The sequence below is a fragment of the Gopherus evgoodei genome, chromosome 3, assembly GCF_007399415.2.
Source record: "Gopherus evgoodei ecotype Sinaloan lineage chromosome 3, rGopEvg1_v1.p, whole genome shotgun sequence".
NCBI lineage: Eukaryota > Metazoa > Chordata > Testudines > Testudinidae > Gopherus > Gopherus evgoodei.
Genome location: NC_044324.1, coordinates 123,869,943 through 123,882,684, shown reverse-complemented (window position 1 = coordinate 123,882,684; position 12,742 = coordinate 123,869,943). Strand labels below are relative to the sequence as shown.

Here is a 12,742-nt window from a genome sequence, read left to right as displayed (position 1 = left end):
ACTAGAGGTGGGATCATTCACCTGCTTATACCAAATCCAGATGCAGGCGGCTATACAGGACAAGATCCTCTGGGCTGACACAGGTAGCCCTCTCATTCTTTCTGCTATTGCAATAAAGAGTTGCGTGGATTTGCAGAAGGGTTTATTCCTCTCACTATAAAAAGTGAGGAGGACATTTCTAAAATCCAATAAGTGAAGCTGTCATTCCTCAGAGTTCTGAGAGGTTTCAGGAAGACGACTGGTAGGAAAATGGCCTGGTTGTTATGGAATTGACACACCACCTTTGGTAGGAAGGCCGGATGGGACACAGTTAGACCTTGTCCTTGAACACTGTGCAGGGCTGTTCTGAAGTAAGGGCCTTGATTTCAGACCTCTCTGGATGAGGTGATCACAACCAGGAAGGTGACTTCCAAGAGAGAAGTAGCAGGATGCACAATACTAAGCCTCCAGGAGGGACCCGTGAGCTTTGACAGAACCAGGTTTAAGTCCCCTGGGGAGAGATGGGAGGTCATAGACCTGAGGATAGTCTCTCTAGCCCCTTGAGAACACTGACCTGCCTTTCACTGGAGGGTGGAAGGCTGAGATGGCTGCTAAGTGCACTTTAATAGATGAGAGGGCCAGGGCCTGATGCTTTAAGTGGAGCAAATACTCTGAGACGGACTGAACAGAAGAAAGAGATGGAGACAGATCACGTTCAGAAGCCCAAAAAGAGAAAAGCTTCCACTTGGCCAAGTAGGTAGCCCTGGTGGAAGGCTTTCTATTGCCTAGCAAGATCTGCTAAATCTGTTCCAAGCAAGCCTGTTCTTCAGGGTTCAGCCATACAGTCAGGTGCAGGGAGGCTTGGCTCGGGTGAAGCGACGAGCTTTGCAAGTGATCTTGTGAAATCAGGTCTGGATGGAGTGGGAGCAAGAGTGCGAGTGTCACCAAGAGATCCAGGAGTGTGCTGAACCAATGCTAGTGTGGACAAGCCAGGGCTATCAGAATAACTCTCGCTTTGTCCTGTTTGATTTTAGTACTGTGTGAACCAAGGAGATTGGGGGAAAAGGTGTAAACTAGCAGGTTTGTCCACAGGAGTAGGAAAGCATCAGAAATGGAGCTTGCACTGTGTCCACGCAGTGAACAAAACTGATGGCATTTCCTGTTCTGCCTGGTAGTGAACAGGTCCACCTGGGGAGGCCCCCACCTTTGGAAGATGAATCTTGTGACCTCTGGGTGAAGGGAGCACTCGTAGTGAGAGGAAAAAGAACTGCTGAGGTGATCCATCAGTACATTCCAGGCTCCCGGGAGATGTGATGCCTTAAGATGAATGGAGTGCTTTGCGCAGAAGTCCCACAGACAGATGGCCTCCTGCCATAAAGCTGAAGATTGAGTCCCTCCCTGTTTGTTGATGTAAAACATGGCTGAAGTATTGTCTGTCAGGACCTGCAACACCTTGCCTGAGATTTGGAGAAACACCACTTGGCATGCTAAGCATACAGCCCTGAGCTTCCTGACATTTATGGGCAGGGAGAGTTCTTCTTGGGACCAGAAGCCCTAAGGTAGTTGAGGTGGTCTCCCCACACTAGGTCTGACATGCCTGAGACTAAGACAACTGATGTTTGAGGGGGTAACAAAGGACATCCCCATCATTACCGATCTTGGGTCTTTCCACCAGTCCAGGGAGGCAAGGACCAGAGGCGGAACCATGAGTACTGAGTCCAAGTAGTGTCTGCTCGGGGAGTAAACTGACACTACCCACAGCTGGAAAGGCCTGAGGCACAGCCTTGCATATAAGTACATGTCACCATGTGCCCCAGTAATCTGAGGCAAACCCGAGCTGTTGTGACTAGGTGGACCATGACATTGGACATCAGGTCCAATATGATTTGGAATTGGGCCTCTGGCAGGAAGTCCCTGCCCTGGATTGAATCAAGCACTGCTCCAATAAATTCTATTCTCTGAACTGGGACAAGAGTTGACTTCTGCTAGTTTATCAGCAGGCCCAGTACTCGGAAGGTGATTCGGACCATGCTGATGTGTTCTGTACTTGAGATTGTGACCACTCTGATCAGCCAGTCATCGAGGTACAGGTAGACTTGTTCACCTTGCTACTTGAGGAAGGCTGCTACAACCACAATACACTTTGTGAAAACCCAGGAGGTTGCCAATAGGCCAAAGGGAAGAGTGATGAATTAGTAGTGGTGTTGACCCACTATAATCCTGAGAAATCTTCCATGGCGATGGTAGATACACATGTGAAAGTATGTGTCATTTAAGTCAAGGACAGCATACCAGTCTCCTGGATCCAGGGAGGGAATGATGGAGGCAAGGGGGACCCTGCGGAACCTCAGCTTCTTGAGATATTTGTTGAGGCGACACAGGTCCAAGATCAGTCAGAGGTCCCCTTTGTCTTTGGGGTTAGGATATACCAGGATTAAAAGCAGCAGAATGTCCTGTGGCACCTTATAGACTAACAGACGTATAGGAGAATGAGCTTTCGTGGATGAATATCCGACAAAGTGGGTATTCATCCATGAAAGCTCATTCTCCAATACGTCTGTTAGTCTATAAGGTGCCACAGGACACACTGCTGCTTTTACAGATCCAGACTAACACGGCTACCCCTCTGATACAGGAAAAACACACTCTCTCTCTCAACTCTTGAGGAACCTCCTCCACAGCCCTCATATGTATGAGGGATTGCATCTCTTGGACAAGGAGTTGCTTGTAAGAAGGGTTCCGGAAGAGGGACAGGGATGGATAAAAACTGAAGGTTATATCCAACTGTCACTGCACTCAGGAACCAATGTTAAGTATGACCGTGTTGGCCTGAAGAGTTACAGACAGTCCAAAAATAAAAGGATCGGCAGATCTGAAATGGTGATTGATACAGAGCCTTTGGGCACACATTTAACAGCCTGCTTGGCCTGCCAGAGTATCTCTGAGATCCCAACTGGGAGGCTGAAGTGGATGGGAGTGGCTGGTGCCGTTTATAACCTCTGCTTTTTTTTTTGTAGGGCTCCTGTTTTGGAGGTGCAGAGAACAGAGAAGGCTGATGGCCTGAAGTGTTTCCTAGAAGCTGACAGAGTGTAATGGCCAAAGGATTGCAGGGTGGCCCTTGAGTTCTTCAGGCTGTGAAGTCACATGTCCATCTGGCCCAAGAACACAGAGGAGCCTTTGATAGACTGTTGGACTTCGTGAGGAAGGCTGGAGGACAGAGCCAAGAACACCTTGTGGTGTCAGCAGAGGCCATTGTCCTGGCTGCCAAGCTGGCAGCATCCAGAGCCTCCTGGAATGAGGTCCTGGTCTTACCCTTCTCGAAGACGGCAGTGAACTCCTGCCGTGACTCTTGGGTCACCGAGTCTTTTAATTTAGCCAAGGAGTCCCACAGATTAAAATCATAACTCCTCAGCGGACCTTGCTGGTTGGAGACATGTAGCTGAAGGCTACATGTCAAATAAACCTCTCTTCTGAAACATTCTAGTCTCTTGGTGTCTTTTTGCTTAGGGGTAGCGCTTGACTGCCCCTGCCTATTCTTTGCATTTTCTGCAGACCACCAGGGGCATGCGAGTACAGGTATTTGAACCTGTCTGCTGACATATACTTCTACTTCTCTGCCCTATTTGAGGTGGGGGGGGGGGAAAGAAGAAGGAGTTTGCCACAGGTCCCATCACTACCTCATTAATGGGCAAGGTCACCTTGGAGGGAGCTGCAGCAGCCAGGATATCAGTAAGACTGTGTGATGTCTCTGAGATCCTCCATTTCCAGACCCAGGTGTGCAATGACCTGCTTAAGAAGGTCCTGATGGACTCTGAAGTTACTGTGACGAAGCAGATTACTGGGTCCCCAATCGCCTTGTCTGGGGTGGATGAGGCAGCGGCTTGTGCAGGAGCAGGGCTGATTATGTCCACTGGAGCCATCTCCTGGACTTTGGTACCTGAGTCGGGGTCTGGTGCCAAGTGGGAAGGAGCGGTAGCCCATCTCTTGGAAACCACCAAGCAGGAGCAATAAAAGGGAGGATGTGGTACCGGGGGGGGGAACCCCAGGGGTTCCAGTAAGGCCACTGCATAGGCCACTGACCCGCGGGCCAGGCGCCGGCAGGAGGACTGATACTGAAGTCTGGTGGTGCATAAGATGGTCACTGGGACATGTTTCAGATGATACGTAAGGTTCCCCTTCGGACTCAGGAGTCTTCTCTCAGAGACCTTTGTGGAGCGATACCTTCTAATGACTCCATACAATGCTGGGGGTCTGAGGACTGGCGATGGACTGGTGATGGAGAGACCAGATCAGGGAAGGCTTGCCCCTAGAGCAGTGGTTCCCAAAAACTTTAACAACTTGTGAACCCCTTTCACTAAAATGTCAAGTCTCGTGAACCCTCGCCTAAAAATGAATATTTCTAGGGATTTTCTCCTTTATCTAAGTATAAATTATAAAAGCAGTGATCTTGGAAATATACATTTGTTTTTATGACATGTTTATTACACACTATTAATCATTACAGTATTTTTAGTACATATGAAAACGGCAACACTCTTCCAAGATCTCACTTTCACAGCTTGTATCACTTTGAATAAGCCTGTTATAAGACAAGGCTCCTATGTTTCATCAAGGAGCATCAGATGTGAAACAGCATGAAGGTATTTAAAAAGCCAACTCAAAGAATTCCTTTTACACAAGCACTGAGGTTTTGAGCAGTCCAGGCAAACAGCGCACGTTACAACAAAGCTTAAACTTGTTCTTCATAATAATTTTAAAAACAATACTAGTTATCTATTTAATTTTAAAAACAGCAAAAAATATGCACCCCCTTTCCATTTCTTATACGGAGTCTTGAAGTTTAAATCTCTTCAGTGTGATAGATATGCTTGCTTTGATCTGCTTAGCTCTTGGAAGTCCAGGGGCCCCGGGTTGCTGGCCCTGTGCTGTCCGGGGTCCCTAGGAACAGCTCTGTCCACCATTAGGTAATTCCCCCACGCCAAGAACCCCCTGTAACATTTCATGAACCCCAATTTGGGAACCACTGCCCTAGAGGGTGCCGGGGGCCCAATTCCAGGAAGGAGCCCCAACACTTCTGTCCTCTCCTGCTTCTGGTCACTGGAGCTGAAAGGTGTCCAACTGGAGTTGAAGGGACCGGTAGAGAAAGAAGATCCCTAGCCACTTGGAAAGCCTCTAGGGTTAATGGCATTGTCAGACTGCTGGCACCGCTGTGGCTTCTGGGAGTCGATGGAGGGTCCCGCACCAGTCTAATGCTCTAGGCAGAGTCGACTGTGACATTGCGGGATTGGGAGAGGTAGAGTGACCTGGCACACTGCGCTGGCTTCTCCCCATTTGTCTTTTTTCTGCACTGGTGAGTGCCCTCTGTTGGTTCACTGCTTTTTGTGATTCTTTCTTGGCACTAGTGCATGAACAGTGCAGGGAAGTGCTCGGTGCTGGGGGAGCGCTTTGCACCAACACTGAAGTACTTGATGCCAAATTGGAGCAGGTTGGCTCATACTGGTCTGAGCGTGACTTTCATGGGGATAGCTTTCAGCCTAATGTTTCTGTCCTTTTTAGAGCAGGGTCTGAAGTCCTGACAGATCTGGCAGTTGTCCTTCATGGGAGTTTTCCCCCAAGCACTTTAAGTAGCGGGAGTGCAGGTCACTCACGGGCATAGGTTTGTCTCAAGGCTTGAAGCCTGGGGCATACCTATCCCCTGGGGCAAAAAAAGTCCCTCAATGATAGGAACTATCTATTTACACTAACGCTAATTACAAAAAATTACAAAATGAAGATAGAATCCAAAAACCACTTGGAAGAAAGAAAGGTTGTTTCACCAACCATCCTGGGTGTAAGACATAACTGAGAGGGTGTGGAGCCAGCAGTATCTCTTGTATGAGTGCATAAGTGCATGGTTCCAGAGAGCATTGGAGCTGGCCCAACAGATACCACTGAGGGAAAAATCTTCAGCAACAGTGCACATGACATGCACACACCTAACATGGAATGGACATGAACAAGAACTCAAAGAACATGGTCTTATTATGAAAAGTATCGGGCAACTTTACCGACAGATGTTGCTACCTGCACCACCTATAAGGTTAAAAAATTAAGCTGTTTTGTGATAAAAGACCCAAATTCAGGAAAAACAGCTTGACTTCTGGTTGCCTCGACCGGTCAGATAAATCATGATCATGCACCTCAACTTCTGAATGATTTATAAGTGTAGAAAAGGATTAAAAAAAGCATAGCAGTTAGTGTAGCTGAGTGGAAGAAAATATGTTCCAGAAATCTGGACCATTCCTCTGAATACAGAATACTTGAACAGCATTACACATGAGTGAAGGCTGAGGGCCCCAGAGAGGATAGAAACCCCCACTAAATAGAGGGGAAAGGACTTACCCCATAAAGTCAGTGCAGAGACAGTTCCTGACACACAGCTTCATGCTAAGTCCATAGCCCACACCATGCACTGGCCTTTTGTCTCTGAAAACTTGCCTTCCCTTTTGGGACTTAATACACAATTGGGGTTCAGTGTAGGCAGGAATCAAATCAGCAGTTTTGGAGGATGAATTAGTTCCTATGCAACCAGCGGCCCTGAAGCAGCGCTGGGCACAGGGAGGTTGGCCTGGTCATGATGCATCAGCTGTTGATTGTAGATGCAGTTAGTACCATAGTAGGAATCATTGTTCCGGAGGCATTTGGAATTCAGAGCAAGATCTGGTAGGAGCTGCAAGCAGCAGAAGCCAGTACCACAAATATTCTCTCACAGAAGTCAGAACAGAAGAAAAACTGTACCAGAAATGCAGAGCACTTGAACAGTATGATCATTATATAGATGCAAGATTTATTTTCTTCCTAATGCATGTTGAACAAAAATATTAATGGGGATGGGACTGAAACACCACAGCATTCAAGAAACCCCTAATCTAGAAAAGGAGTGCACAAGCTACTTCAATATTAAATTTACCTCATAACAGTTGATCTAAACAATGTTACAGTAATCTTGGAACAAGTTTTATGTCAATTTCTTTTAATGCTAAATTCGCTGACAATAATTGAAGAGTTTCAAGAAGTTTTGTATCCTAATAAGTATTGGAAGACAATCTGCATCATTTTCAAAATATTATTGTATTATAATAATCCTACTCCTCTCTCTGTTAACAAAATACATAAAATATAAACACACGAGAATAGCAGGATTAACAAGAGAAGTCCTTATCACTACGCAATTCATTTGCTTTTCATGTAATCTCATCCCCTTTCCTTCACCACAATACTATATAGATTTTAACTTCTTTGGGATTGGATTCTTTTTTATATTTGTTTATAACTTTATATAAACAATACGAGTAATAGAACTTTAAATATCCTTATGGATGTTTGACAATGGAAAACAGCGAGGTAAAAAATTCACTCCTACTCAAATAGCTTCCAAAGTCTGGATTCCTCACTTTCTATATAACATTTGCAAAATGAACTAATAAGGAAAGCAATATTCAATGGGAACAGTGCTTGTCAACTGTCATCTGGTTCAACAACCTGTTAGTATGTCTGAACATTTCATTTGTTTAAAATCAATTGAAATATGAGAAATCTTTTTCAGAACGATCTCTTAAAATGAAGTAACCACACTTCCAATCTGGTAATGTAAATAATTCTATCCTAGCTGCTAACTCAGAAAAGGCTCCACAAAACAGAACGTGATTATTGATAATTGAACACAAAACAATAGAACCTCTATTCTACTGTCAGGTAAAAAGTTAAAACCACTTTACCATGCAAAGTTAAGGAAGGACTGATTCAAATGTGTGAATTATAAATTCATATTTCTGATTTAGAATATGTTCCAGAGTGCAACGAACAGGAATTATTTTGTCAATTCCAAAATGGCTGATTGGTCGTTCTTGTTTTGCCTTGAAATATAAGGGCCAGATAACTTGGTAGAAATCTCTATAATTTATATTAAGAATATTACCTTGTGTGTAGGCAGCATCATCAGATCCCACACTCAATTTCCGTGCATCACTGATCCTATCCACATGTGCTAAAACAGGGTCAGTAAGATGCTGGATACCCTCTGGTTCTGCATAGTGATCAGGAAGGTTTAGAAGATTTGTAGGTTCAAAGGTGGGGGATACTACCCCTGGTGAAACTGCAGGGGGTTTATTTGGAGAAACTGTAATTTTAAAAGTATATTTTGTGTTAGGCTGTGTGACCACCACTCGAGGAGAGGTTGCAGTGGTGTTGTTGCCCACTGCTCGACTCTTGGGTGGATGGTGATGAATAAATGCAGGACCCATGCTTACTTGACCAGACATATTCCTAGAGCTGGTAGTTACACCAGGATTTGTTGATATGAAGAGCGTTGGTTGGTTCCGCACAATTTGCTCATCTCCTGTTGTCGCATTTGCTGAAATGTAGACCTTAGGTTGACTGCGGGTGATCACTTCATCAGTATTTGGTGGACTGGCAGCTATGTAAACAGTGGGCTGATTTCTACTTAATGTCTGGCTGTTGAGGGAAGAAGGATTAGTGGAAGTGCGAGGACCAGATGAACGCAGCTTTGAAGAATTGTTTCTTTGTGGTGGTTCAAGTTTGATTTCAATTTGGTTTTTGCGAGGTCCTGTTGAGATATTCTGAATGTTATATTGGCTATGGGTAGCAGGTTGTGAGCTACCAGATGAATGAATCATGGGTGCTTGTGGAGTAGTGGGTGAACTGATAGGCATATAGACATGAGAAGTTTGGTGGCCTTGTTGGTTTGGCTGTGATGATTGTTGTGATGAGGTATGTGGTAGAGGACCTGATGTGGGAATAGTAGTCCAGGGACTTGGTTGTGAAGGCTGGTAGACTTGCTGAGGATGCATGGGATTAAACTGAGACACCCAACCGGGATGCTGCTGTGTCTGTCGAGCTGTACCACTTGGAGTTGTAATATAAGGCCTAATATAGATAGAATTTCCTTGTGGACTATTAAGTACAGGTGGAGGTACACCATGTATGTGCAAAGACGTAGGGGTATTGCGACCAGGCTGAATATTGGGAGCTAATGTTACCATAATGGGGTTGAATCTGGGTGTTTGCTGAGAGAGGCTAGATGCTCCTTTGCTGCCTATGTGAAATCCCAGGTGTTGTCCTGGATTAGAAGTACTAACTGTATTAGCCATTCCAAAGACATTAAATCCCTGTGGAATTTGAGCTGGTGCTGTCTGTGGTTCCTGCTGAAACAGTTCGCTGTTGGCCTGAATGCCTTGAAGATGTCCATCACTAATGCTGTGAGTTAAAGTCCTACTTCCATTCATTCTACTTCCTTCTCGTCCATGGTGATACACATTCTGTGACTGCAAATCCAAGTTAAGAGATGTCATGTGATTTCGTAGTCCAGGAATCCCAGAATCATCCGAAAAACCTAGGTCTCCTTCACCGTAGAGATACTTTGTGCTCTCCTGAGACAGAACTGCACAACAGGCATCCAAGTTATTATTATTCTATAAAAAAAACAGAGTTTGAAATTATTGATAAAATAAGGTCATATGCTTACATTGCATCATTATTAAAAAATTACTATGCAGCATCAAATGAAAAGCTTTGAGTTGTTGGCCAGGACAGCTGCTACACATGTATGAGGGGCTTACATGTGAAGCTTACTATTATGAGAACTGTGACTCACTCCCTGGCACCAAAGGCGAAGATTTGCATTGCTGCTACAGCAGTGACAGGGAGATCCTTGAAAAGTTAATATGGTATGGTACTTCTTGGATGAATGCTTTTGCTATTCTTCCCCACATTCAGAACAATCTTCAGCACTGATCAAGACTCTGCTGAGGGGAAACTGACAAAAGGGTTGACTTCACAGTACCTGTGTATTACAAGTAAATAACTTGAAAAAACAAAACGTTTATTTTAAATGTTTTCCTATTTATAAACAGAAGAAACATGCAGTTTAAGGAAAGTGCACAAGAGAACATTAAAGATACTTCAAATAAGAATTTAATTTGAACGAACAGCAGTAGCATATGAACAATCCATTTCACAAGAAGAAACACTTTAAATAGAAGAAATACTGATTACAGTGACATATTTAAATATTCGTACCGTCTACATCAAAATTCCCCTAATAGTCCACTACTTTCAAAAGCTTTAAAAACAACCTTTTGTATTGGGATAAACTTAACACACAAACTTGAATCTGATGACTTTCTAAAATATGTAAATGGTAATAATATCTAAAAAGAAATGAGCGAAATGTGTTTTTTGATTACCTTGAACTGAGGTAATCGGAAACCCATAACTATTTTTTTTTAAAACAGAGTTTAAAAAACAAACTATGCACAGTCTTCACTTTTTTCTCTGACTTAACTGGAGGCTCTTAGAGCTTCCAATTAACCTTCTTTAAAAGAAACTAAAAGAAGGTTATTGAAATTATTCAGTTTTCTGTCCTGAACCCATAATCATCCTTTTTCATCTGCTCATATTTTATTCAATTTTCATAGAGTGATATCTAAAGAAAACAAGTATACTTAAACATTTATTTTGTAGACAAGTGATTAGTATGCCATGACCTCTACCAAAACCAGTAATTATAATCAAATAATATATTTTGAATAAACGAGGTGTTTCAAAAAGATAAATACATATAAACAAACTAGAAAAAAATACAGGTATCAAGAAGAACATATGCAGCACTAGAATAATGAGTACTGTTCAAAAGTACAGCTCTCAATACCTATATCAGCAAGATAAATTAACTCATGCTATATACTTTATATCAAATTACTTATATTAAGTTGCAGACAAAGGGCTCAATCAGGATCAGAGCCCCCCTGTATTAGGCACCCCCCACCAAATCATAGACCATTGTTACTCTGAAGAGTTTATAATCTAAAATGCAACAAAAGTAAGGGGGAAGAACCCTAACAAGAAAATGTTTATACAAGCCAGACGCATACACAGCTTGCCCTTTTTTGAGTATTGTTAAAAAATATATTATAATATAAAGATAACAGGACAGGAGCCATAATGGCTATCTATCTAGTCATTATGGTAAAGCACTTTGTATTATGTTTTTAATTGGCTCTCAAAGAGCTAAGTATATTATTATTATTATTAGTTGGCAATTTCTGAGAGCTACTGGGTCTGAGAGCTATGAAGAACAAGTTAGTAGTATACATACTAGCTTGGGCTGGGTGTTCCAGGGATAATGGGAGACATGGAAGAAGGCATGAAGGTGCCTGTGGGAGAAGCAGAGAAATGGATGATGGAAGCTCGCACTGCAGAATGTTGTTGCAGAGGGAACACTATGATACAGAAATGGGTAAGTACGGAGAGGCTAAAACACGAGGGTTTAAAGGTAAGGACCAAAAACTTAATACTTGATGGAGTGGAGAAGGTAGATCCAGTAAAGGGACAAAAAGGTGACAGATAGAATGACAGGCCAGAAAGATCTTAGCAGAATTTTGAATGGAGCTAGGAAAACAGGGCGGATACTGAGGGCTTGGCTACACTGGAGAGTTACAACACTGGTGGTGGCTTTATAGTGCTGTAACTTCTTCCCCGTCCACACTGGCAAGGCACATACAGCGCTGTATATCCCTGGCTACAGCGCTGATTGTACTCCACCTCGACAAAGGGGAATAAAGAGAACAGCGCTGGTGCTGCAGCGCTGGAGTGCCAGTGTAAACAGTGAATAATCTTACTACGCTGTAACTGACCTCCAGAACCTTCCCATAATGCTTTTAAGTAAAGATAACACTCTTTGTTTTGTTGTGATGCCTCTCTTTGTTTTGTTGTGAACGCGGGGTTCCCGGAGCTGCTTATTTAAAAAACAAACAACTCTTTTTGCTCGAGCAGAGGCAGGCAGGGGGATGAATGTCCACAGCTAGTGTTTGCTTGAGGAGAGAAGCAGTATGGCTTGCAGGGTGGGGGGGAAGAGGGGGTGTCCATTTAGGAGCAGCTGCTTATCTGGTGTGTGAGTTAAAAAACAAAAGGCTATTTGCATTTAGTGAATGAGAGAGGAGTGGAGGAAGGGATCGGAACTTGCAAGGCAGGGAGATGACACAGTGTCAGCTCCAAAAATCCACTCTGTCTCCCCCATGCTCCCTGTCACACTCCACCCCATCCTCCTTTTGAAAAGCACGCTGCAGCCACTTGAACGCTGGAATAGCTTCCCATAATGCACCACTCCCAACACCGTTGCAAATGCTGCATATGTGGCCACACTGCAGTGCTTTCCCTACACAGCTGTACGAAGACAGGTTTAACTCCCAGAGCTGCACAGCTGCAAGTATAGCCAAACCCTGAGAAGGCCACAGAAAGAAATACAGAATAACTAGCCAAGCTTGCGAGGCCCATAGGCATAACTTGATAGCATTTTTTGGCTTGGATGTAGTGCAATAACTTTTGAATGCTGAAGCCAATCAATTCCAAAATTTCAGGTACTCTCAGCAGACAGAACCCTATTGATTTTTATGAAAAGGAGGAAATGGGGGAACATCTGCGTACAAAGTCACACTTCTAACAACCTGTTTCTTCTTTATGGATCAAAGAATGGTTTGATGGCAGAAAAGAACACAATACCTCTCATTTTAGCTCTGTCCATATCCAACTCTATTTAAAATGTTGACATAATGAAAGAGAAAGACAAGAGGAAAGGAGACTAACAATATAGGGGTGGGAATAGAGACGGGAAATAGGGACACACAGAGCTTCTGACAGGAGGAATGGGGGCACATACAAACCTCTTGGCATGAAGTAATGGGGGGATACAGAACTCTAGGAGGGC

At 43.7% G+C, this 12,742-nt stretch overlaps 1 protein-coding gene across 7 annotated transcripts in view; it reads right to left on the bottom strand.

The window, feature by feature from the left end:
- TAB2 (TGF-beta activated kinase 1 (MAP3K7) binding protein 2) overlaps positions 1–12,742 on the bottom strand; it is a 135,450-nt gene that overhangs the window by 18,781 nt on the left and 103,927 nt on the right. For 6 of the 7 annotated variants that reach the window (XM_030556537.1, XM_030556538.1, XM_030556539.1 and 3 more), the window contains 2 exons: positions 11,135–11,192; positions 7,937–9,449 (listed from right to left, as the gene is read on the bottom strand). In XM_030556537.1, coding sequence (XP_030412397.1) covers positions 7,937–9,449; positions 11,135–11,192 — 1,571 coding nt within the window. The remainder of the gene's footprint in view (positions 1–7,936; positions 9,450–11,134; positions 11,193–12,742) is intronic. The other variant, XM_030556540.1, reaches the window with a different exon arrangement.